We start from the raw sequence: 27,135 nt of genomic DNA on the forward strand, positions 1-27,135 counted from the left end.
ACCCTGACCTGCCAGGCAGGAGCTGCTGGGCATGGACATGAACTAGAAAGACTAAGGCTCATAGCATTACAGTTCTAGGGGTTATTCCACCGCAAAATCCTTCTTAAATCAGCAGGGTAAATACTGGTGGCCTTCACAACAGCCTGTCACAGGGAAGGGAGGGATACAGGGAAAATAAGAAGGGCAGTAGGAAAGTCTGTAACTGGTTAGAGCAGGACAGCACAGCTTGAAAGTAAGTTCTATATTACAGGGCTGCTCAGTGTCTTCCTAGATATCAGACACAAGCATCATCAGATGGCCACACTGACATTTGAGGTCCATGGCTGGCACATAGCACTGGAGTGTTTAATTCTTAAGAATCAATGTGGTCATCATCAGTGCAACATTGCAAACTGAGCCTGCACTTTCCATGGGCACTCGCAAGGCTCATCCAACTGTTTTTCAAGCCAGTTATGGCACATAAGCTGCAGTTACCTTCTTTAGCCTTTAGGAACAGCAACAGTGAGCCACCTGCTTTTTGCAGCTGCTTTTCCTACCTACAGTGTCCACATTTTTAACCATGTGTCTGGACTCAGTGCTGCAGGAATAGGCCCTTTGGACATTGGTTAATGGAAATGTCAAACCAGCATGCAACTTATTGAAATGCAGAAAAACAATGCACGTTTGAGAGCATCATCACAAGTGTGACACTGGCCTCTGCACACAGCGAAGAGGTGAGACCAAACAGGGCAAACCACCATAGAGGTAAACCTGATCCGTAGCCTGGTTGAAGGCACTTTTTCAGGTGTGACCCAATTGTTTTGCCAAACTTTGGTAGCTACTCAATGAGTAACTCAGCAGCTCTTTATTAAAGCAGTGGACGAGGCAAAGAAAGATTAGCAGTAGGAAAATCACAGGACACCTGTCTTTGGAAACAGAAGGTCAAGAAAGGAGGAGGTGGGTTTGGCAGGGTGTAGCATGGCTGAAGCCCAAAAGGCTGGGGAGGTGAAAGTGGCTTCCGAGCTCACATACTAGAATGCCCAGCCGTAGTCCCAGGAGTGTGGTCTCCAGTCCTCTGGTCCCAGATTAACCGTTGCCTGAAAGACTTGAGTGTACATCATGTGTGCCACCATTCCAAGGAGACCTGAATGCAAAAGACAAGAAAACAAAGTTACAGCCAGAGCGGCATACTTCAGCCTTGTGGGGAAGAGGAGGCTGGTATTCCAAGCCTGCAGTAACGCACTTACCTGACAGCACAGAGGAGACAGCAGCAAAGGCATTGAGCTTCAACCCACAGACAGGATTGCCAGTATGCAGCATTTCCACCATCAGGAGGATGAAGCTGATGAGCAGCAAGCTGATGTACAGCATCTCTGATCCCAGCGACAGCCACAGGATTCCTATCAGAAACCAGAGACTTCTCACGTCAATACAGGATGGCTTTTTCAAGGGAGAGTACTCCCCCTTCCCAACCCAATCCTGAAAAGATGTCCTTGGGAAAGAAGGAAAAACAACATGCAAAAGCCTACTAGCAAGGCTCAAGGGATGCTAAAGGTTACAAAGAGTCTGCCATAGAAGATAGCTTGGCTAATCTGGCATGGCAAAAGCTGAGAGGAACTAAAATGCTGTCTGGAGGCAAGGGAATAAGAGAGAGGGAAAGCTGTTTTGCATTAGTGCAAAACCCAGTGGTTGTAGGTTGGCCATGGACACATCTGAGCTGGCCATTAGGATGTGCTTACCCATTAGCGTAATGACCTTCAAGGTATTTTTCTAACCACAACAATGGAAGCAAAAAACTTTTAACTTGGGACTCAACTGGTTAAGTAAAGAACTGTATGATACATCCATGGCTGCAGCTGGGACCTTGCCTCTGGAATTCAAAAAGCCACTTGCAGGCCTGTATTTCTCACTGAAGCCCCCATTAAAATGAAACTGCATTCCTTGGAGTAGATATCCAGCTGGGGCAATTACATTCACCACTCACCCTGCTGCTTGAAGAGAGTGCAGGTACTTTCATGCTGGGGTTATGGTTGGGACTCAAGTGATACCACAGATCACAGCTGAGCTCCCTGTGCATTAGGACTTGGAGGAGAATAAGAAAAGGCACTCTGTAATGGTGAGCTGTGGAAAGGCACAGGATTCACTGAGGAAGAAATATTAACCTGACAAATGAAGCAGCACTGTGAACACTACTGTTAGCAGCTATTAATGCCTGTAGAGGAGACATTCAGCTGGAGAAAATGGGTGTGAAGAAAATCCTCATTAATGTAGCACTTACTTGACTCCTCAGTGTTACTAGTGCCATAGAGTCACACAGCTCTTCAGCAGGAACTGATGAGCTGCATTCCCTGCTTACAGGAGCTGACTTGCATGCTGCAGTACCATCAAGGAGACTATTTCATTAGGGCTCAGACTGCTGAAAGTTTCCTGGAGGCTGCAGCACCACATGGGCACAGAGATCTCTGCATCACTTTCTCTGGGAATCCAGGCCGGTGACTACACATGCTCTGTAATCTGGTCTTGTAATGCTGCCTATGTATTGTGGAGCTGCTCTATGCACACCCAGCTCAGCCTAGAATCAGCAGTTACAGCACATACCACCTTCTCCAGTGCTGGCCCAACTATATAATGGCAGTAGTGCTGGAGGCCAAGGTCATCTTAAAAAGATGTTATGTGCAGGAAGAGGTGAGGGCAGGTGACAGAGTTGTTAAGATCACAGTGTTACTACAAGTTAAGCTCACAGTGACCTTCCAATTAATTTCTAGGAGCTCAGTGTCTTACATGAGTCTTTCTATCAGTGTTGGGATGCAATTAGACAAGGAGCAGCAGGGGAGGAGTGTAAGGGGGACAGACAGAAAGATTTACAAAGACTCGTAATCTGGTTGCATAAAGCTCCTTTCTTAGAAAAACAGTCTGTAAGGAAGACGTTGGAAGCAACAGAGCCAGAGGCCTGGGCAGGAAATGAAGCACAAGAAGATGAAAAAGAAGAAGAATGCATTGCTACTCTCTGTGAGTTGAGCATTCTGCAGTAAATGCAAGAGTCATTCAGTAAATGCAGGTGAGTCATTCAGTAAATGCAGGTAAGTCATTCATTTTGAGAAAAAGTGGAGATCTGCGTGACTTCAGAATGCTCTTGTACACCAGCAGTATCTGAATTGCGTGCATACTGTTTCCCAAAAGAATAAGTAGGTGAGGTTTCTCTACTCTGCTGTTGGGCCAAGAGTGACCCAGGTTAATCTGCCACTTGCACAAGACCCTTCACATGGGAATGTGCATCACTTTATAAAGGCAGGTCATCAGTTTTTGCCAGTGTAAAATAGGGGAAACAAGGCAGAAAAAGAAGATGAGCTCCCTGACAGTACTCATCTCCCTGCTGGCTGTTGCAGTTTCCCATTTCAGATGGAAGGAGGTTTGAGGTTTCCAGCACTGAGCTCACAGATAGCAGTGGTTTAGGCAAACATCTGTGTTTAGCAAATATCTTTTCTCTTTCAGGGTTTCATGCCTGGCTCTTTGGGGAGTCACCCTGCTGTCCTCATACAAGTGATATGTTGCAGATCCCCCATCTCAAGGAGGTGCAATGGGCAGCTACAGTGAGGTATGGGGATTTGCTCTTACCTCTCTCTGCTGGCGGTGAAAGCTCAATAAAACTACGGCATTTCTCTTCTGAAACACAAAACCAAAGAAAGGCATTAGTTCACAAAACAATGCAGGGTACATAAGGGAAAAGAAAATCTCTTCCTCTCTCTCTTCAATGCATAGCTCCAGTCATCCCTGAGTCTACTCATCAGATCTTTTCACCTCTGCTCTCTTTCTTACCATCTTTCCAGATCTTCACTGGGGCAAGGTAGGGGAAGGCGATGACTGCCTGGAAACTAGAAGTGGTTTTTCCAGATAAAAAAACGGCAATTTGTAAACCTTATGAGGCTCTGTTGAATATAAAATTCTGTTGCTGTTTATTCACAACAGTACTGAGGGTCAGGCCTATTAAGTGTGCAGCTTATGACAGGCTGCAGACCCATCACTTCTGCTGAGGACTTGAATTCCCACTCACCCCAGTCTCAGCAGAGCAGTTCCAGCACTGCTTCCCAAAGAAGAAAACAAAACAAAGATTCTTCCTAAGTGAAACTCTGCCTGACAGGGATGTGAGTCCCTCTTCTGTGGCAGAGAATCACACAGAGATATGCATGGTCTTCTGTCCTCGCATTTTAGGCATGCTATTTGGACAAATGGTGTTCATATTTACTTTGGCTTTTTACATTGGCCAGATGCAAATGATTGTCCCAGCTGAGAGTCCAACATTATTATCTGTAAGTGCCTCTTACTGCCTACTGTATTATTGCATTTGAGGGTCCTCTTCTCTACTTGGCACAGTATTTTCTCCCAGAAGTATCCGGCTGCCGCTTTTCATTGTAAGAATCTCATTTTCTTAATTTCTATCCCCAGTTCTAATCTCTCCCAATCTCCTGTATTACTTCTGTCATCCACAGCTCTCAGGTCACTACCCAGTTTAGTGCCATCTGCAGTCCTCATTAACTTGCAGTTTGCTACTTCACCTAGAACTTTAATGAGGTTATTCACTAATGGATCATCTAGACTGATCCTGAGATTAGCCTGAATAATGAAATCCTTTCTCCAGCTCAACTCGAACTCCTTCTGCTCATAGCAGCCCCTTTTTTATTGTTATTGTCTGTGCACTTGCTTCAAAAACCCAGAGTGGCAGGTGGGTTGTACTTGATTTACAGGAAGCAGGGGATATAGACTATGTGCTCTACCCCATGCTCTGCTGCAATCCAGATGTAACACTGCATTCCTTCAGGCATCGGGGTTATTCCAGGACAGCCTGGTGGCCAGACAATTCTTTCAGAGAAAGCTGTCAAGGGATGTAGTCCTGTTCCCACAAGCACCATGGAAACACACCCCAACCCAAACCAGTCCCAAATATACACATCTCCCTCCACATCATGTCTGGAAATGCTCATAAAGAAGCAGCCTTCTCATTACGACAGGAATTTCAAGCACATTCACTCCTGCTCCCACCCCCCTTCTGTCTGCTTTTATCCACCAGTTCTTTATTTTCAAACTCTGACAGCAACAAGATAAGAACATAAGAAATGCTGTAGTAGAACGGTGGCTTAGTTAAAGGTGAGATGTCTGCTTGGGGACAGCTGGACAGAAGGCTGTGGGCTCAGGTGAATGGGCCTGACGAAAGTGACTTTCATCACCTCATCTTTAGATACAAGTCTCCCTGTTGGCCACCTTCTGGGTCAGTTCTGATCCTAGATGTGTGTGCCAGGTCATAAGGAGCATCCGTGCACTGCAGAGCATCCACCTGTGCTGGCATGGCACAGGTTTCATCAGAAGGATGTCTGCAGGGCTGGGCAGAAGCAAGACAAGGGTGAAGGGAGGCACCAAAGTGGTCTAGTACAGGTTGCATGACCAGCCCCTGGCTCTCCAGGCCTTATAGTGCCAGTCCCACATGGTCAAAAATCATAAATGAAACCAGTCACAATATCACAAAAGCTGCTAACAAAATTACAATACTGCAGTTCTAACCCTCAGGTCAATTTGCCTCCTAACTTTAGTTTCTTTGTGTTCAGACCCTCCAGGTTTTCCAGGTTTTCCCTGTATCTATAAGGCAAACTTCTCTCTCAGCTTAGTCCCTGTTCAATTCACAAAACCTCTCAGTTTGGTGATTTAAGAACACCATCTACTGCAGCCCTCACAGTGATAACCATAAATTGTCAACACTAACCACTCCGCTTAGATCTCTGAAGAGACATGCACAAATGTGCCCTGGGAATGTGTAGTAAGCTGTGTGTAGGAATGGAGATACAGGGAAGGGGATAGGAGGCTCACTGCAGTTCACATCAGGTTGAATGATGCTATCACAAGGTCACTGCCACCACCACCACTTGCACTTCACAGCCCTATTCCAGACTGAAGAGCACACCAGAGACAACCATTCTCCCTTGCCCCCTCCCTAAACAGCCTAATGAAGGACGGAACTATAATGACCACAGCAGTGCACAGGGCTGACGCTAAGTAGGAAAATGAATAAGGGTTTTCTCCCACGTATTATCAACCTCCCACCTCTCATTTCCAAACTCCTGTGGAGTAAATACAAGGGAAGAAGTTGTGGCTATCTAGCCAAGACACTACCTGGCCCTTCCATGCTCTCTTCACAGGAAAGCCACATCCCCGTGTGGAAGTATCGGAAGTCAAAGCGGTCATCCCCGGTCTCCCAGCTGTAGTGCACCACATCCTGGGATGAAACATTGCCTGCACCTGCATCGGACGGCATGGGGACACCAATGCACTTGGTGGCCTTGCTCTTCCCACACAAAGGCTTGGGTACTTTTTGGGTCCCAGTGCACCAGTAGCTGCCAAGCAAGGCAGTGGTGGAGAGGCTGAGGGCAAGCAGGTTGAGGATGACAGCCAGGAAAGCACGGCGCCATGGCAATCCCTTCAGCAGCTCCATCTACAACACACAAACAGGAGGAACTGTCACACCATCCACGTGTCCCATATAGCCTTACAAATCCAAGCTCTTCCCAGTACGCACCTGCAGGGAGGGGATATGAGCACTCTGCTCTTCTCACAACATCCCAACAGCTCACTAAGCATGAAAGAACCATTTCCTGAAGGCCAGGGCAGTGGAGCAATAGGTTAGCTTCAGTCATTCAATCATTTCAAAGTACTTTAAATATCTGTGCAGGGGAAGAGAGGGTGACTCAGAGGACATTGCAGGGCTGAGAACATCGGGGTGTGTAAGCACATCAGCAAAATAAAAGGGAAGTCATGTTTGCTCCATCTCAGAGATGGTAGGGAAGAACTGTCAACTAACTTCCCAAAATACTGTATGTTTGCTTTTACATGAGGCATGATGAATGCTCTGTCCAGCTAAATGAGACTTCTTGCTGCTGGGTCTCCCAAAACACTTTTTCAAGCTGTTCACTACTATACCTAGAGAGGTAGGGAGTCTGTCAATTTCAGAGTGGGAAAAGGCAGGAAAATGTTCCCAGGTCACTGAAGATCATGTATCAAAGCAGTGACCTGCTCAGAAGGGTGACACAGCTATCCAGATCTGGCATCTGGAGTTCAAGCCCTAGAGCAGCACCTCCCACCTGAGCAAGCACTGCTCTGCACATCAGAAATTGGGGATGGTGGTGGGATGGCAATGTCTCTGCTCTCACAAAGTGCCAAAGGGCTTTTTTTGGAGAGCAAACGCTGCCATGAACACTCTTTCCAGTTCAATCTCATCAGAAAAAGTAATCCAGAAAGCAGTTTCTGTACCAGGGTCCTGTGGTCTTTCTAACTCAGAAGAAGCTTCAGGTTCCTGCAAAACCTTGCACTGACTTCTGAGAACCTCAACTTATCACTCCATGGATTGATTAGATGTCTCCTACCCACACAACTTTCATGTAATCAACGCCATGTCTCTTCCCACGTGGCACTCCCTATGTTTGGCACAACTTCATCCAGATACTCCCACCCTTTCCTATTTATGACTCTCAAAATCTATTTGCCCATGAATTGATTTGAGTTTGTACAGACACTGCCTGCTGCTGGTCCTCTTCAGATAACTTTGGTTGATTCACCCAGGGCTGAAAGGCCCAGCATGCTGTGGATAGTACTGTAAATAAACAATGTGAAACTGAGGTTTGCTTTGTTTGTGGGTGCGCCACAGCTAAAAGTGGTGCAGTTAAAAGCATTTGTTCTGCAAACCAGCAAGCTTGGAAATGCAGTCACTAATGATGGTGCTGAAGTTTCTCTTGGAAAGCAGGACTGTCATTGCACTGAGGAAACAGTGCGTGATGCAGAACACCCTCATTGAAGAATGAGGGAAGAAAATACCCAGCTCCTGAAAAATTCCAATATGTTTTTATACTCTGGCTTCTTTTTTCTTTTCACTAGAGCATTTCTTTCAACAATGGTGATGCTGCACCCTGTAGATGGCAACATCTTAGTAACAGCATAACTAACAACTTCCATGATCTGAAGGCATGTTGGATACCAAAGTTTTCACAAAGCAGGTAACTCCTAGGAACAGTTAATAATGTGAAGGTTTCTGGTGGCAAATTTCTCACTCAAAGTTTTTTCAGTGCAAAATTTGGTTTATGACTGAAAAGGAAATTATAGATACAATTGTTCTCAAAAACATGATTTTTCATCTGAAAATAGTATCCTTCAGCACACATAGTTTTTCATTAATGCTCGCTTACAAGATTTTCAGTCGTCAGGTTTCAGTTTGCTTCTGCTTTTATGTTTTAAAAATATCTTTCCATTCATAATATTGACAAAAATATTATTTTTAATTTATACCTTCAATAGTGAGAAAAATATTACCTCCTGTTGCTTTGTGATAGTATTTGAAAAGCCATATAATTTCAGAACTGATAAGGAAAAAGGCAAAAAAACGATATGAAACAAATGAGTCAGAAGAAGGAACTGGATCAAGGATGAGAATGCACACAGAGAATGAGAAACAAATCTGAACTACTCCTCCATGAGTACATTGTCAGAAAAGTTCCCCTCCATGAAACTAAGCACTTACTGACAACAAGTGACCGCAGTATCTCGATAGATGAAAGAGAGTTGAATTTACCTTGGCAGCAAGTCCTCGAAGTCCTGTTAATTCGTAGGAGCAATACAGAAATGAGACTCACACTTTGTCTGCTGGTTTTCTCATCTCTAGATACTCCAGGAAAACAAATTGCTTCAAGACCCCTCTCTCCTTCATCTCCTCCCCTCTTCCCCCACATCCCCAGTGATTATTAAGTGCTTTCCTTCCATCCAGCAGCTGTTTTGTGGAAAATGGTCATTTTGTAATCCACAATGCAATCACAGCACAGCTGTTCTGGGAGATTATACAGGAAGTGATTGGTGATTTGCCCTGGGACTAAGTGCAGAAGAGTGACCTGTATTGACTGAGCAGAAAGTTTTCATAAAACACAGAAAGATCCCAACCATCTCCATGTAGTGGCTGTTTGGGAGCTTGTATGGAGCAAGCTGAAGGCTTTCTGAGGGACCTTAGCTCAGAAACTACCAGTGTCAGGAATGACCTTAGTATCATGTCACCCCTTGCCTTGTGCACTGTCTCAGCAGAATGGCAAGAGGCCACAAGCCCCCCAGCCCTGGGATGTCTGCCTGTCCAGACCTGCCAGTTGTGGAAAGGGGAGAAGAAAAAGTAGTGGGGAGAGGAAAGTTTGCATCTTTGAGGACTGAGGATTTCAGACCCTTAAAAGATGCTAAGCCAGCTCTGCCTATGGGAGGATTTTAATGACAAAAGGATCCCCTCAGCAGAAACATTGCTGAGTGGCAGGCCAGCATCACCACCATAACAGTGATGAGTCAAACAAGTCCCATATTCAAAGGATGGGAGCATGGGGAAGGCTGTCAGTGTCCCTCTTAGTGGCTGCTTTTACCAAGGTGTGAAGCTCACCAGGAATCCCAGCTCCCAGCAGTTTCACATCGTATGAATCTGGGAAGCTGGTAGGGAGAGACAGAAGGATTCACACTCACGCTAAGCCCCTCTAAGCTTTTGTCCTGAAAGTTTAAAGGCTCCTACAATACCTGAGGGTATTGATACACCTTGTTTGGCATCAGAACAGTGAGAAGTAAGAATGGCATCACCTCTCGTGAGAATCAGTTGTCACTTAAAAGGGCATGAAGCAGTGCCACACTGAATCAAACTGCAAGGAGCATCCTGAAAGCATTCACCCCATCTTCCCTGCAAAGGCTTTGCCCAGTGTCAAGTGGGTGAGACCCCCACCACCACTGGGAAGGATTGAGGCAGATTTCCTGCGTGTTTGCCCTGCTGCTCTGACGGGACAGAGGAAACCAGTGCTCCATCTGCTTTCATCCCTGGTTCCAACACCAGAGCCCAGAGGCTGGCAGGCAGGCGTACGAATCTCCGTGGGTGACAGCCCCTGCACAGCAGAGGCAGCAGACAGAGCTGACAGGTTCACAGTCCCATATGTGGGCTGTGCTATCACGGGCTCCTGACCCTTCCTGCCCTGAGCAGAACAGTTGGTAGCGCTGAGGCTGCTTTAATCCTAGTCACTGCATAAACTCCTCTAATATAGATAATCATTTCTAAGACGGGCTAACTGAAAGCAATGCTAAATGTTTCCATGGGCCATGGACTGCCTGCAGGTTATCTGGTTAAGACAAAGGTTCTCTTGGACACGGGTGTGCTTAATTTACTGGAGAAAGTAGAATAAAGTTGACACTGTTTAAAAGGAGAGTGGTAACTTTTATTTTATTTTCATTATTCAGTTTATTTCATTATTAAATCTGGACACCTTAATTTTGGCTTCTAAATACTCAGTAAAAAAAAAGCCTGTTTTTCAGGCTCAGTCCATCTCTCTACTGATAATCCTTAATGTTAATAGGTTCCTAATTTTAAGCTTGATAAAATTCTCATTAAAATCCAGGATGCTATGTCAGTTTCTAAAGCTGGGATCACAGCATAAATATTGATGAAATGCAAATTAATTAGATTTATATGGACAAGAATTCAGGTTGAAAAATAAATTTATCAGAAATACGCTACGGTTTCCAAAATATGAATGTATGAGGTTTGGTATTCTGAATAATGGCAGATATTTATCCTTCCAGAAGATGGCAATCTTTCTCTAGTCTTTTTTGGGGGAGTCTGCTGCTCAAGCCTATTCTGGGGAGAAGTAACGCCCAACTTTAGACTTCTATTCCTTCCCCACCCGACACCCCCCCACCCCCTACCCCACCCCACCCCCCCCTTCTATTTTTTCTTCTATCTTCCTCTTTTTTTCCATTTTTATAAACACAGTTTCTTTACCTTGCCTGCAATATGGGGGCTGGGTCCTCCTCTTTGAGTTATCTGAGCGTGAGGAGACTTCATTGGTAAAAATCATTGGTGAAAAAAGAGGAATGAATGCAGGAGCTTAGCAGGGTATTTGTTCCACCGTCTGCCCTGCACAGAACTATTCTTTCTAATACATTTTCCAATATTTTGTCAAGTACCATATTAACTTTCTCAGTGTGTTTCCATCTCCAGGTTATTGCACGCGGCTTAGAGAGCATCAACTCCAGAGCACGTTTCCTGATGCCCAAAGAACTTTCCTCAGTGAAATTTTATGGTGGGATGGGTTTGATTTGGGTTTTGGTGGTGGTGCTGTTTTTAATCTCCTCTCCAGCCTTGCCTTAATCTGACCATTTATGGACGGGAAAACCAAGCTGTATCTGTCTTTCACCCTACCGTGCCTTCCAGTTTTCTCCTCTTTGTATCTGATATTTCCCACCATAACTTGGCTTGGCTAGAGGTTTTGGATGTCTTTCTCTTTGAACTCAGCAGCAGCTGAGCCTGATGACTCATTTAAAGTTCGCCCATTGAAGTGAATGCCCATAGCAGTGGATTTCCAGCACAATCAGTCAAGTGCTTTGCTTATAGAAACAAAACAAGGAAACGAAATGTAGAGCACAATCTTAGAACAACACTTCTGTGGAGATTGCCAACTCTAAAAAAGCCTAGGCATTTAAAAGTGATGCATTTTTATCCTGTCTGTACCATATACATACTTTGGGTGTATTTTGCCCCAATGCGACACCCTCTACTCCAGAGGCTGTTGGTGGAAAAGAAGGACAAGGTGCCCTTATCAGATAAGGCCCAAAATTGCCATACTTAACTGGCAAGTCTCAAGAGGCACACGGCTCTTCATAGCCCTCCATGCAGCAATCCTCCCCAGGGGTATCAGGGATCATACATGCAGTCCTGACTTTGGTACTTCAGCTATCCTGAAGAGGAAAAGAGAGGAGAAAAAGTGGCTATTTACACTGGTAAGGTCACTATGTAAAACCTGGACAAAGACGGGCTCATACTCATCCCTCATTCCACACATTCCTCACACATGACACTTCCCACTGCTCCTGGTTTTGCTGCTTTTTACAGAAAGACTGTCCAGCACTGCAGTCCCCTTTTGTACCACCACCACAGAAAGCAGGATGTCTCTGGGTGGCAGTGACACTGAGAAAGCCAGGCTTCTCAAACCCAGTGACAGACTGCAAATACCAGATTTCTCCCTGAGCTCTGAATAATTCCACTCAGATTGTAACCTTTATTTAGCTGTTTGCATGATGCATTAACTCTTGCTCTGCAAATGACCTCGCCAGGCATATTTTTTCAAGTCTAAGCACATTTAAAGGTGAATTCTGTTTTTAAACATGAATTGCTTACATTGCGAGACATCAAGTCTATGGCAGAACAGAAATAAAGATTGAATTGGAATAAGTAAACGCATCTTAAAGATGAACAAATAAGCTTGCCATCAGTTTGGACCTAAACACATTTTCCCCTTGTTTTTTTCTTTTCATCTTCCTTTATTTTTTTCTTGAAACAAGTCTTATTTTGCTGGATTTTTTTATAATCTTTATGGTTATCAATGATTCATAAACCACACAGAAAATAGATATGAAAAGAAAAGAACCTCAAATGCAGCAACACACACTTTGAGGACCCACTGGGGATTCTAGATGCCTCAATTTCTAGGTAGGCAACATAAGGCTATTTAAAGGGGGTTACTTTGCACAGAGTACTTACACTCTAGCAACTCTAGGATGTGTTCACCTGAGCACACAGAAAAAAATGTTAGTTAAGAAATTTAGCTTACCATTAAGAAACTTAGCTAACGGTAAGCAGACTAGAAAAAAAACCCACCTTTTTATATAGATCTATAAGGATATTAAAGAGGAACCAGTCCATGAAAGGGTGCATACAAACCCCCAAGTAGACAAACACCTTATCCACTGCTCACTATCCTCATCTGCTCTTCTGAGGCATCCACTGAAATACTACAAGGTGATCATGGACTACCTATCCCCACTATTGCTTTCTGACTGAACATGTAGCAGCCGAGAAATTCCATGAGATCTGACCAGATGCTTTGAAATGTACCATCTGTCATTTTATTGATGGGTTAATTCTCTCTGAGCTTGCTAATTCATCACTGTACTTTATATCAGCTGCAGTTCTGGCAGGGCATCCACTTCTGCGGAATGCATCTTTGTAATTTGGTAGTCCCTTTCATGAAAATATTTGCCAGTTTTAAATCTGTCACTTGTGGGATCTCAGTCTGTTACTCCACAGAAACACAAACACCCAGACTCAATGACGATCACAGTGTCATGGGATTTTTTATTATTAAGAGGGACCATTGCAACCACATAATCTCATCTCAGACGTAAGAGAATCCAAAGAACTTGAAACAATCATTTCCAGTGATACACAGAGCTCCTACTGGAGCTATAGCATGTATTTAATACAATTACCTAGTATCAACTGTGCAACAGAATATGATGGAAAACCATCACATCCTTAGAAAAGTTATTCCAGTGGTTAATTAGCCTTGTTCTTACAATTTTTCTTTTGATTTGTAAGCAGGGTCTGCTTTAGTTTCCCAACCTCACCAGGTTGTTCCAACACACAAATAAATAGCCAGTGAAATGATTTCCTAAAAATGTTATTGTAAGAGTCATAAATCAATGCGTTGCATTAGAGGCACACAGTGTGAGCTAACAAGCTGGCTGACAGCCCCAAATTCCTGGTTCTGTACTTGGCTCTGACACATAATTTTCCCCTCCCATTAGCCAAGTCATTAGTGGTGCATTTACACCGCAGTCAAAGCAGTGGCAGTGATGGGGAGTAAATACTCAGTTCTTGTTTTAATTGGGTGTTGCTAGAAACTTCCCTCTAGCAATATGGAGCACAAAGCAGGGTACAAACCTCAGTCCAGAAACGAGCAGAGTAAGCTGTGCTGAGCTACACATTGACATGGCTGGACTGATATCTCAAAAATACTTTTTGTTTCCCTGCACTAAAAAGTTGGGTCTTCATAGTCATTCCCACAGATGCAAATCTACAGCACAGCTTATCCTTTTTTACTATTGTAATCAGCCCAATGCCAGTGGGAAAGAAACATTCTGTTTTGATAATGACAAAACTCGAGGATCTAAAATTAATCTGTGCAAAGAGTACATCCCATATGCAGGTGACCTTGGAGTCAAAGAAATATTTAGTATCAGTTTTAAAGCAAAAATAATTGAAACAGTACAGCTGAACCATACTGCACTTTGGTTTCATGCATGGAAATGAGTAAGACAAAGCAATTCTTCTTTGCTTCAATTTATCTTTTCCTCCATTTCACTGTGGTGAATCAGAATACGCTGATCTAGAGGAAGCCTCCAAAGTTTATCTAGTCAATCCACCTACATCAATATGACCTCTGCACCCTGAAGACCTTCAAGCCTACTGTTAAAATTTTCTGCAAGTCAGATACTATTCCATTCTGGACTGAAGTCTGTATATTCCATTGTCATATCTTGATTCTGATCAAATCACAATACCCAATAGAAAACTTTTCCATCTCTGCTAAATGCCATGGTCTCCATCCCACATCTCAATTATTTACTCACATGGATTGCCCCCCTGGAGGCCATTGGAGCTACATGATTTACAAAAGTTTTACTCACATGCTAGTATTTGAAGAACCAGTGCTTCAAAGGAAGACTCTAAGCTAGCAGGAGAAGTTTGGAAATCAAAAAGAGTGAGTAAGACAGAGAGTTAGCTTTTCTGAGGTGAGGCGTGGGAGGTGTTTTCGTTCTTTAGCTATTAAAAACTCCTTGCTTTGGCAAGAAAAAGAAAAGAGGGGAGAGAAAACTGGGAGGGGAAGGATTCATGAATAAAGAGGGAGTGTGGCAAGAGGTACAGCAACCAGGGAGGCCAGAAGGCACAAAGGAGTTTCTCAGGCTAGCTTCCCTGATGGAGCAGAGATGGTTGTAAGCACAGGTCAGATAAGCCAGAGTCTAATACACTGGTCTAAAGGGAATAATAAAACCAGCTTTCTTTACAATGCTGAGCAGAGACGCTATGATACAGTGGGCGCTTTGAAAACAACAGTGCTACATGTTATAATTGCACCTTTTATCTTCCTGGACATCCTGCTAATTATCCAGGATTGACAGCATCTCCATTTTTTCCCAGATTTAATGAGGTTTAGGATCTCTTCCATTCCATTCATGGCATTCTGGAGCTGTGGCGTCACAGTCATGCTGTGGAGTGCCATTCCTGGTGCTCAAGCACCTCATGCCCTTGCACACTGTGTCTGGCAGCACATCAGACCTGCTTGTACACTGGGGAGGGGACAGGTCAGGACAGGGTAGCAGTGGCACGAGTTTGGGCCCCCAGCCCTGTGCCTTGGAGGCCCGGAGGGTGCAGGCAGTGCTGGGTGTGGGCAGTGTGAGTGCTACGGGTACAGGGTGGATGCAGCGTATGCGTGCCATGGCTGGGAAGCTGCAGGGTGCCCAGGCTTCCCTGCATGTCCTGGGGGGAAGGAGGGGCCTGGCAGTTGAAATGGAAAGGAGAAGTACTTTGGGCACTGCCAGCAGAGAGGCTGGGTGTCTCCCGCTCTTCTGCTGGGTTATTTTGGTTGGGCTTTGTTTTGTTTTGGTTTTGTATTTTCGTTTCTCTCTCCTCCTTCTCCCTGTGCTCCTCCCTGTTTCCTCACAGCCAGGTTTCTGCTTGCCTGGGCAACCCTGGTACTACACTCAGAGTGGGGACACCACTTCCCACAGGCAGGAGGTGTCCAGGAGCGATGACACCATCCTAGGCTAGGAGAGGTCAGAGAGAGGTGACCCTGTAGCCACAACCAGGGCCCTTTGTGCAAGTGCATTGTAACCTGGACCTTAAAACATGTGCTATTACTTTTATCAGACCCACAGTTTAAAAAAATTATACTTAACTATCCTTCCTGACTCCTGTTTGTTTTTTCTTTCTGAGCAGTATCAAGCTATAATTACTCAAAGGCTCATTATTTAGCTAAATTGGGGGGGGGGGGGGGGGGTGGAATTTTGCCATAGATGGCAAAAGGTGTGCTCCTGACAGAAAAATTGTGATTTATTTTAAAGCAAGCCATTGCTCGGAAGGTGTTTCTTTAAAAAAGAATGCATTGAGATTTTTTAAAATGTGGATAAACCAAAATATTCCTCTGCCAGCCTTGTTCTCAGAAACAGCTAAGTGGTTTTGACTAAAAGTAAAAACAAACCTGAAAAGAACCTAATAAAACAGCTGAAGCAGATGTGAGCTACATGATGCTGGCTTCAAGTCTGGCAAAGACAAAAGCAACCAAAGCCAAGTCTTGTGATGGGATGTGTGAAGTGGCTATTGTAATAAAAGGCAATGCTACTAGCAATGTCTTATCTGTTCTGTGCACCCATTAGCGTGCTAATCTCAACATTAGTCTTTCCCAGGTAACCAAGGATTACAATTGGTGAGTTTTAAAACTAAATGTGGCCAAACAGCTTGACTTAACAAGAATTATTTGCCATCACCTGAAGAGGGTAAGCATGAAGGAGGGAAAACATTTGGCTCATGTGTTACCATGGGCAGAGCATAGGGAAATTAGGTCAGGCAGAATGGAAAAAGAACCTTCAGAAACCTCTTCCAAGCAGTGAGAAACAGTCATCTCATGGGAAGCAAAGGATGTCCATTGCTTAAATCATACACAACCAGACTGGCTAATGCACTGGAAAATGAACGGTAGGCAAGAATCTTGCAGGAACTGGACTGGGCTAGAATGTGAGAAGATGGGCCGAATAAGCTAGCAAGATTTTCCCATCTCTAATTTCTGTAAGTTATTTTTATTGTTTAAACTGGCTGTAGTTTGCATTGCTTCAAATTCTTTCACACGAGTTACAAAATCTCTGAGCCAGGCAAAAGATGGGGCTGGGGAAAGAGAGGTGGGTGTGTTTCCTGAATGACACACAAAAAACAGAAGCCTGCAGCTTCACAGAGGCTGTGAAACTAGAAAGACTGGCTGGAGACAACAGAAGGGAACACAGCTCAAAGGGGCTGCTTCTGCCAGCCTGAGCTGTGCTGAGGACACCATGGATGAGGAGTAAGGATTGGGTCAGTAGTAAAGAAGGTGGCTCTGAGAGAGCCATGATCTTAATTAAGAATGCTGCGGTCACTCATGGTCAGTCTTCAGCACTGGAAATAAGTGGGAAGGCTCAGCTCTTGCTGTCTGCATAACTCTCCCCTGCTGGTTTTTCCTGAAGGATTTTTGAGCTAGAAAAACATTTGGTTAAGGGCTTTTTTCCCACTGTTATTCCTTTTAAAGCAAGAATTTTCTGGTTTACTTTGGTTTGAAATCAGCTTTCAAAGCTCCGGATTAAAACATAGATTGCAGAGCTGGTCCTTCACTCCTTTGTTAATCCAGCACTGGACACAACAAACATCCTTAATTACTCCCCTTACTGAAGCCTCACATGCAGCTTTACCAGTGCACCACAGACCTCACTTTCAAAATCCCCAGTATTTTGCTTCATGACTGGATGCAGTTACAGGTCAGCCGCTCCCCTTTCATGAGACTCAAAACAGGTCACTGGCCTGTGCGACAGCCCTTTACCACTCATCTTAAATTTGTCTGTGTTGCAACCCTAAGGGTGTCCTAGAGGTCCACTAATGGGCACCTAAATGAGCAATCCTCAATCAGCCCTAGGAAAGTCTGTCTGTCCTACTGTACCACATGTTTTACTATTCCAGCCTTGGAACACCTCCTGGTTTGGGCTAACACAGCAGTTCAGCATAACACCTCCCTCTGCAGTAGTCATACTCTGGGTTTGGGATGACGGTGATGTCTGAAGTGCAATATTGCTAAGATTCTCCACAGAACCATTCTGGAATGTATTGGTGCTTCTTTCCACCTACAATTTATTACAGACCTTAAATATGTACTTCACAGCTTTGTTGGAGCTGATCTGCTGATCCCCTTAAAATGCATTTAATAGTTATTAAATGAAAATTAAAATCTGTAGTGATTGAACTGCCTCACCTCCTTCATAGCCATTTTTACAGCTGGCTTAACCTCTGCACTGGAGATCTGGAGACTTCTTTTAAAAATCCTAATGAGGCCCTCAAGAAGCTTTGAGATTCTCTAGGATGGAAAAGCTACTGAAGTCTTTTTGTTGTTGCTGAAGAAACCTGTGGGTTTCAGATGAAATCCGGTAAGGCACAAGGTGTCCCAAACAGCACCAATTGCTGTCTTGGGGAAGTATCCTGGCGAGTGGAGGTATGGACGTCAGAGGAGCCATACCTCCAAACTGTCCTTCTTTACTGTATTTCCTAACGGGAAGATTCCTGTACCATTTACTATTTCTTCTCCACTTCTTCACTCTCAAGCTTTCACTGGGGCACAGACTCAGATACCTGGCTCACTAGAACATAAACAAAATGTACATCCAGGGAAAGCGACTTGATGCCTGCAGGATCTCAGCCAGTTTATTACATCACTGCTGGGAAAACGACCATGGCTTGAAATGCTTATGTCCACACCCAGAAAGCTTCTCTCTTTTTTTCTGAGCGCCTCCAGCCCCTCTTGGCTACTGGGTTATATGTAGGTACTGAGACTTCCCACAGAAGAGAGCAGCAGGGAGTATAGGGATTGCACTTCAATCTCCTACCCTAGAGGCAAAGAGATTTAATCAGGTGCTTTCCATAGATCTTAGGGCTCCTAGCAGGGATGATGGAGAATGAGTCTCTTTCTGATCATTAGGAGGTTCTTACAGAGGCTTTTCCTGTAGTGATCACACCCTTTAGGGATACAGGTACATGTTCTGGACACTGCAGAGCCCTGCTCTGACCCCATTGTGCACAGCATTCACCTTTGGGCTCTCTCCGGCCCACACTAAGGCCACGTTTCTCTGACATCTCTGTCTTTTTAGGATGACATCCAAGCTGGACTGAAAGACTTCAAATGACAAGGAACTGACTGTCCTGAAACCGTCCCTCTGGCTAACCAGACTCACACTTTGGAGTGCACACCCTACTTCTAGATGGCCTTCAACTGCCAGCCACTGAGGTGACTTCTGTAATAGTAAGCTATGCAGCTGAGGCTATGCACAAGCCTTGTCATGCAATTTTCTGCATTGTTAAACTGTTAGCATGCTTCACAAAAGGCTTTGGCTTGTGACAGCAAGTATTCTCCTACCGACAGCAGGGCTGCGCCTGACACCACAGGTCAGGACAGCGTTCCCAACAAGTTATTTGGCCAAAGCTACCTTCTCTGGGGACGAAAAAATTTTATTCAGAGGGATGTTGTGCCATCTGCCCTCAGGTTCAGAAAACCAGCCCTGGATCTCTTTATTTATTAGTGTAGGTGTAACGAGATTTCAACAAGACCTATTCTGCCAGCATTGTTTACTATTAGAAATCTCTCTCCCAAGTGAAGTATTTGTACACTGTGACTAAGTCAGTTCTCAACTTTCTCTTATATAAACCACATTTTGAGTCCTTTCCAGTTTTCAGCATCCTTCGAAAAATATAAACAGTAAAACAGAAGACTGTACTCTGATATGATCTCACCAGCCATGCCTGTACTCCAGGTCCTTCCCAGCTTCCCTTACCCTTATGAGCCTAGCACAGGGCACAAGTCCTCCTGTTCTTACCTCTGTACTTCAGTTTCAGGGCAAGGAATTCTACATGTATGGGCAACTGGACAATATACTAACAGGGTCCATAACATGAGCTGTCAGGGGACCAGGACTTTAAAGGGACCAGGACACCTCTTTGACACAGAGGTTAGGGGGACTGAAAACATGAAAATGTCCCAATTCTTATTCCCCTCATACATTTGGGGGTGATGTCTTTCCTAAACTGTTGAGGTTTTTAGCTTAAAGATTATTTACCATGATGCCCACATCCTCTGTAGTGGCACTGTGTTTGAGGATACTGACTGCAATATCCTTGGCACATCCCACATACATACAACACTTTGCTATGAGAAGGTAGCCATGGCATTTCATTGTTGGAATGAACTCAAGAATCCATCTCTGCCTGTGCAATTTGAGGTGACTTTGCTGTTGTTGCCCTCCCCACTATTATTAGTATTACATGCAACTATACCAGCAATTGAATTTTTCTGATAAATGAGTTCAGTACCATCAGGCTAAAAGTTTACCTCCATAGGAACCCCACTAGAAGGGTTCCTATGACAAGAGGATCCCTCCCTGGTATGTACTTTCTGAAGTCTAACCATTGATAAGCTTTCATGCAACACAGGTTGGGTTGGCTGTCTTTGCCTCTAACCCTGCCATCCACAAGGCGCCTGCATCACAGCCCACACACTCTTACATGCCACAGTCTTGATTATCACATCATAACATGAAAATAACTGTACTACAGATGAGAGGGTGGTTTTGTATGTTAGGCATTGCTCTTGAACACAGTTCCAAGCTCAGCTGGTCTACAGAACTGCCGCTCAGCCACTGCATGTGTCCATAAGAGCACAGCAAGGCTTGGTCTTTTCTGCTCGCAGGAATGTTGGTAACGTCAAACCAGGGAGCCACTGCAGGGTGATAGAAATTAGGTGAGCATGTAGGCAGTGTCAGCCTGTCACAACACCCACTTGCATGACTTGTGGTTACACTGGGGCAAGCACTGCACTGTTGCAGAACAAATATTGCAGAGTTTCAGCCTCACCAACCCTCTGGGGTGACGCAGCTGTCACTGCCACCAGTAGCACCACCTTGCTAGGCAACCATCACAACATGGTAATGGACTGTCAATATATGCAGGAAGGTCAGAAAGCCAAATCTTAAGCAGCAATCTCCAGGACTTCTTTTGTAGAGCTCCTCATGGCTAAGTATCTGAAGAAATGGAGATTTTCTCCAGCAAGCAGTATTTGCATGGGTAGTTAAAATAGAAAAAAAAGGAAAATAAAAGCCTCATCCTGCTTTGCAAGCACAAGGGCAGATTGCAGCCATGAAGCTGAATTTCCCAGCCATCAGAATGAGTTTTTCTTCATATCTGTCCCTTTTTTCTTTTCCCCAGGACAAAACCCGCACTCTCTGAATCAATGGCAAAGTTTTAGGGGTTAAATCCAGCCCCCGTGTAAAACACCATACCTGCCACACTGGGAGCTTAATGTCAGCCCTTGAAAATGACTGATAACATCTACCGGAGTGCTGCTGCTTGAAGGGACAAGACTTTGCCTTCAGCAGAGAGCAAGCTAGGTGGCATTAAGTGCCACTAGATAAAGCTGAGCAAGCAGGAGACTTATTGTGCTAACCCTTATCTCCAGAAACACCTTTGACATGCAGAATGTTTGTTCACTGTGATTACCTGGGTGGAGAGGTTACTGTTGCTCAAATTATTTACTTTTAAAACCACAGTTATTTGCCTCCACCCTGCTCATGCTGCCCTGTGCATCCCAGCACTAACACACTTGAGTGTAACTGGGGAACACCAGGAAGGACTGTACAGAGCGCTAGGAGGATGTCTCCTCAGTGATACATCTTTCAAGCCACAGAGACGTCCACAGGGACCAGCCATGAACACAAGAGACCAAAAGTGTTGCCTATTTCTGCTACTGGGCAGAGGAGTCCCAGGGGAGCAGAGGGCGCAAGTGAGGAACGACCAAGCCCAGTAGAAAGGCATCTGTTCTTTCCCCTTTTCCTGCCTATGCCAGATCAGAGGCCAGGGTGGGTTTCAGTTAGGCCAATAAACACAGCTGTACAGGCCTTATGTACGGCATGGATGTGCTCCCTCCCATCCCAGCTGGTGAGAAGTACATCTAGGTCTCTCCTCCTAGTGCTCTGTGCATCTGAGAGACACTTGCACTCTTGTTCCTTGACAGATGCCTGAAGGGAGCAAGTGGCAAAATTGAATGGAAAGGCATGGTTTTGAAAATCCTGATAACTGTGCCATCACCACTGCACTGACAAGAAACACTTCCAAGTGTGGAAGGGAGCTGGAAAATCAGCACTGGATTACTGTTTAGTAGGAGCCTGAGTTCCCTGAGGTCACTGGAAACACTTGCATTGATTTTTTATGAAGCAGGGTCACACCCATAGTCTTCTTCCCAGCCAAAGCAAGTTCATTTCCTGGCCTGCAGTGTGCTCTCCTGTGTCCAGTTCAGTTTGGGACCAGACCAGAACTGACAGGCTAGGCTTCCATTACTGGGCTTCCTTTCGGAAGCTATTCCACACACCAACAAAAGTCAGTTGCTAGCAAAGATTTCCTGATATTCAGCTGAAAATTTCCTTCCACTCAAACTCTTTCCATTACTGCAACTATTTTCTTTTAGATCTTCTCCCTTAAGCCGCATATTCCAGTTGCTTCCATCCTTCCAAGACAAAGTTTCATCACTGTGTGTGCAAGCCCAGCTTTTTAGAACTGCCTGTCCCAGCCCTGCCCTGCCCTGCCCTGGTTCACCCCCCTGTCAAAAGGAAGCACACTACCTGCAATGCTGGCAGCAAGAGCCAGTGACAAGAAACCACAACTCCAGAACTATAGGAATAGCATCTGTGACCATGTCCTGCTGCCCACAGCAGGTGAAGAGCCTACAATCCTGACATGACAGGACTGCTTGCTTCCAGAGGCAGGTCTCACTGCTCATGGATGACATCCATGTGGTCACCAGCAACAGAATAACTGAGGTGGGAAAGTCAGTATCACACGTATAGAAATCTTCCTCAAGGTATCCAAACTGAAGAGCACATACAAAGAAAACCGCTTTCCTTCAGGCCAACCCTTGCACTCTGAAACAGGGACTCAGATCTCTGTGATGGCCACACTAATGATCAAGACTGCATTTTGGCATCACACTTACCTCTAAGGACAGTGGTGGCTTATTATATTTCTGACCAGCACCTAACACACTGGGGCCATAGCTTCTCAGTATTGCCATAGAATAGATAACAGTAATAATCATGAGGAGTAATATGGTTTGGTTTGTTTCCTCAGTTAGAATAAGATGTCAGTAAGAGTAATGAACATTATGCTTGCCTTTTATACCAGTGCAAATTTAATCCCAGCACTAAAAAGGTATTTCTTTATGTATACAAAGCCTTAGGGACACTTTAGTTCCAGGCACAAACAGCCATATTCCCCAAAATACATGTCTATTCCAAATCTTCTAGTGATTGTGTCATACAAAGAACAATTCTAGCTTGATACAAGAAAAAAACGTAACTTGTTCACCAGAGCTACTAACCACTTGTCCTCAGCAGTCTTCTCAGGGAAACAGTTATAACATGTGAGTCAAACTGAAGTAGCATATAGGCTGAGTACAGCCCAGATAGGTGCAGACCATTATATTACGTTACGTGGAACAGCCTAGAAAGCTAAACTGATTCAGACAAGTCCCTATAAAATGTGCCATAGTTTAAGTCACTTTTGTTCAGTGGTTTATTACTGTCCTCTCAGCTAAGACACAGGAGCTGAACTGGGCCTGTAGTAGTATGAAGTGAAACAGGACAGCATGAATCATACCCTGCAATAGTTAACTTTTTAAAAGGTGAATGGGTGCCTTTAATCCATCAGGGGTTGAGAACTAGAAAATTGATACAGCTCTTTTATAATATATTCTTCTGTCTCTTGAGTGCATGTACATTAACATCTATTCTCAGAATAAAGCTCACTTACTTAAACAGTAAAAAATTAACAACCAACCATTAATGGTTCCCAACTTATACTAACGTAAAAGAACATAGCCTCTCTAGTCTGCTCAGATTTGCAGTACAAGAAGGAGCATCAAGGTGGATGTTTCCAGGCAAGCAGGCATACAATATGAGTGCAACAATACCTTAGTGTATTGCTAGAAGTTAAGGTAGTTGGACCCATTCAGGTCCCAGAGACCCAATACAGTATGAAACACCCCAGACCAGTGAGCTCTTCAGGGAAAAGGATGTGTTACAGGGCACAGAGAGTCACTGGCCTTCATCAGAACATAAAAGGAGACAGAATTCCATTAAAAAAGAAACAGGACAAGCCCTTTATTTTTTTTTTTTTTTGTTTGGGTTTTGTTTTGGTCTTTTTTTTCCAGGTTTGTTTTTTTTTTTTCTGTAGGGAAAAGACACACCTGCTTTCTGTGTGCCAGGCTTTAAATACCAGATCAATTATCTTTGTCCTACTAATCATGACAGGGGCATTTATGACAATGATGAGTGTGGTTGCTAGCACTGTAAAGCACTCAGCAATGCAGTCATAGATGAAAGCACATACAGGCTAAGCAAACACAGAGATAACAAGTAAGTCTCTGTTCCAAGGTATTTAAAATGGAATTACAAATTATCCACCTTGCTGGCAAGAAAGGGTCAGAGTACAACAATTTATGTGGGCAAGGAAGATACAAGAAATCTAAAGTTTGGACAGTTTGGAAAAAATCAGTTGTGGAAGTTGGAACCTATACAATGCTTCAGACAGCTTAATTTAACTGTTGCTGGGTATGTTTCACACCCCAGAAAAACAAAGCTCCCTTTTTGAATTGCTTTCAAAGTGGATATTTGGCGACCTCAAAACTAGGAAGCCCTAAACCCAAATAATAATTGCCTTGTGAGGAAGAAAGTTTGTAGTCTCAAAGTCTGGCACTTGCAAAAAGATGTAGGGATCACAGGCTTCTTCATGGATTCTCCTCACAAAGCTCCTTTCTGCAGAGTATTTAGACAGAAGGTTACCCGGGTTGGATTTCAAAGCAAAGAATGTCAGAAGAGATCTTGCAGCTGTGAATGGCCTCCAGATGTGGGCTTTCCTTCTCCAGGCCTGGGGGAGGGGATGAGAATGCCTTTCGTTTGTCTCATAAAATTAAATGGAAAAACATTGTCTACTGAGGACGGTGGCAGGCAGAGAAGGTGGAGTCAAACTGGGCAGAACAGAATAGGAAAGAAAAAAGCAGAACCACAGCTGAAATGGTTCAGGACACATATCATCCTAAATGCTGAAGTCTCTGAATAGATGTTGGTCACTAAATGACATGGCACGTATCAGCAATTAAAGCATTTGAAATGGAAAGGGCCAGATAAACCAAAATGCAGTTTTGTTTGCCGAAAGTATATTGTCTCCTTCCCAGAGCTGCAACATGATCTCCCTTTGTGAAACAACCCCGGAGAGGCTGTGGCCAGGACTGCTTGATGTCTGAAACTGTGCTAAGCCACAGCCAACATGTTTCTCTTACCATTACCCCACAGTCCTGGACCTGTAGCTAGTTATCTTCTCCTCTGCAAAGATTGTCCTGGACAGTTCATACTTCCTTCCAGCTTATTAATGTAAAATTATTCTCCTCAATTGAAATTAAGCCCCAAGCAATGAATCTGTGCAAGCTGGAAAGACCAGAGACCCTGGGGACAAATTTTACTCAGTTATTTCTGTAAAACTCACTATTGTAAATACATAGAATCCAAATTTCATTGCTGATATGGAACTTGGCATTTCTTGCTTGAACAGGTGTAACTGGATCAGACAGCCAGACCGTATTTACTGCTCATCCAGCAAGAGAAGACTATGTGTCTCTTCTACCTATCTCCTAAATGTATAAGGATATCTACTGTCCTGGCAAAGCTAATAGGGGAGCCAATGCTTCTCTCATTTTAAAAAAATGACCACAATCTTTACCTGCTTTCACTCAAAAGTCCCTATTTCTGGTTTAGGACATGGCAAAACACACCAGTGCAAAGAACATTAGCAATGTCCATAAGATCTTCATCTGGAAGTTTGTGGTCTTCTCCAGCTCCTTGGTTCACTTTCCACTTCTCCTGTAATATCACACCAGGTGTCAGCTATTAATTTGGGAAATGACCATAAAAAAAAAAAAAAAGAAAAGTGCTGCTAAAAATGTAAGATTACCTTTACAAGCTCAGGCTGAAGAACCAGTAGCTCTTGTCTGGCAGTCAGAAGGTATTAAGGAAAGAAATGTATGAAACAGAGGAAACATAAGTACATCCCATTACACTTGCTCACCCACCATTAGTCTGCTGTTTAAGACACTTATGGTGCACAGGTAGCACCTGTGCTGCTTCAGTCAGCAGGAATGAATTCATTCAGGAGGAATTCAGGAGGAAATACGCTGCATAGATGCACCCAGCCCATTCATGCATTGTCTTCCATATTCAGTCTGTGGCAACAAGTTCCATTATTCCTTGATGCCTATGTGGAAAAGTCCATTGCTTGTTTGTTTTAAATCTGTTGCCTAACCATTTTATCAGGTGCCATTAGTTTCTGTGATATGGGGCTGCATGAATGTTAGTTCTCTGTTGACATTCTCCATACCATTTTTTATTTCCTTTGAGTTATCTCGTTTCCATGATTAGCAATCTGTGCTTGCCCAGAAACTATCTCCTACTTCAGATCACTGTTGATGTCCTCTCCATTCTTACTAGTGTTTCTTTATGCTCTTCAAATGAGTAACCAGAAGCACCCATAACTTTCAAATTATCATCAGACCATGAAGTATACAGAAGTGTAATCATGTTCTTTGTTTCTTCTGTACTCATTCCTAACATTTCAGTTTGGCTTTTTAACCTCTACAGAGCCTTGAGAGAGTGTTTTCAGCAGGCTGTCTGCAATGAATCTGAAATCTCTTTCTCTGCTGGCAGCAGCTGACTTAGAACCATTCAGTGTATCTGTAGAGCCAGGTTGTTTTCTTCCTTGTGGAGTTCCCTTGCATTAGCTGACACTGAATTTCATCTTCCATGAAGTGCCCAGTCACTCAGTGCCAGGAGATTTTCTGCAGTCCTTTGCAGCCAGCTCTGTATTGCCCCTCTGGAATGACTGTGGGCCATGAGTAAACTGTTAACTTGCTGCTCATGTTCCTCTCCAGATCATAGCAAGTGTGTTGAATAGCACTAGTGTTAGCACAGAGCCCTGTGAGGTCCTTCTGATGAGTTCTTTGTCGAGACTGACCATTTGAAGTGCTCAGGTTGACGCTTGTTTTCTTACTTATGATCCCATTTGGCAGAGATCTCCACAGTCAGGGTTCTCCTTTGAGAGTGGTCCAGTACACAGGACTGCCTGGCACCAGCCTTCTACAGATGCAGTGTGCTCAGACAGGAGGTATGTGAGGACCCTCTTTGTGATAACTAGATGTAATTGCTTTTATGGCCTGGACCTTAATTAAATATAGGAAATCTGTGATAGAAGAAACTGGACACAAATGCTTGCTGGTTTCTCTGCTGTTGAGTTCCAGGAAATGTGAGGGCTGCATAGGAAAATTAATTACTGCATGGGAAAGGATGGGACTCTTCAAGTGAGTGGAGTATAGTGTGCAGATTTGTACCATCCCACTGCAGCTCCTCCCCTCCCTTGATTTGGATCATTTGTGATATGTCCCTTTACTTTCTCAATGGGGCTGT

General features: G+C 44.1%; 2 protein-coding genes across 5 annotated transcripts in view; one reads left to right on the forward strand and one right to left on the reverse strand.

Moving 5' to 3' along the window:
• LOC134166482 (histone H2B 5-like) overlaps positions 1-27,135 on the forward strand; it is a 218,780-nt gene that overhangs the window by 135,602 nt on the left and 56,043 nt on the right. The gene's annotated exons all lie outside the window — the stretch shown is intronic.
• GSG1 (germ cell associated 1) overlaps positions 1-27,135 on the reverse strand; it is a 90,390-nt gene that overhangs the window by 1,264 nt on the left and 61,991 nt on the right. For 2 of the 4 annotated variants that reach the window (XM_062624157.1, XM_062624155.1), the window contains exons 2-5: positions 6,139-6,457; positions 3,595-3,642; positions 1,227-1,379; positions 1,012-1,123 (exon numbers count right to left, since the gene is read on the reverse strand). In XM_062624157.1, coding sequence (XP_062480141.1) covers positions 1,012-1,123; positions 1,227-1,379; positions 3,595-3,642; positions 6,139-6,457 — 632 coding nt within the window. Of the gene's footprint in view, positions 1-1,011; positions 1,124-1,226; positions 1,380-3,594; positions 3,643-6,138; positions 6,458-8,584; positions 9,014-27,135 lie in introns of those variants that run through there. The other 2 variants (XM_062624156.1, XM_062624158.1) reach the window with 2 other exon arrangements.

This window comes from Pezoporus occidentalis, unplaced genomic scaffold, assembly GCF_034315485.1.
Source record: "Pezoporus occidentalis ecotype Australia unplaced genomic scaffold, CSIRO_AGI_Poc_V1 ctg263, whole genome shotgun sequence".
Taxonomy (NCBI): Eukaryota; Metazoa; Chordata; class Aves; order Psittaciformes; family Psittacidae; genus Pezoporus; species Pezoporus occidentalis.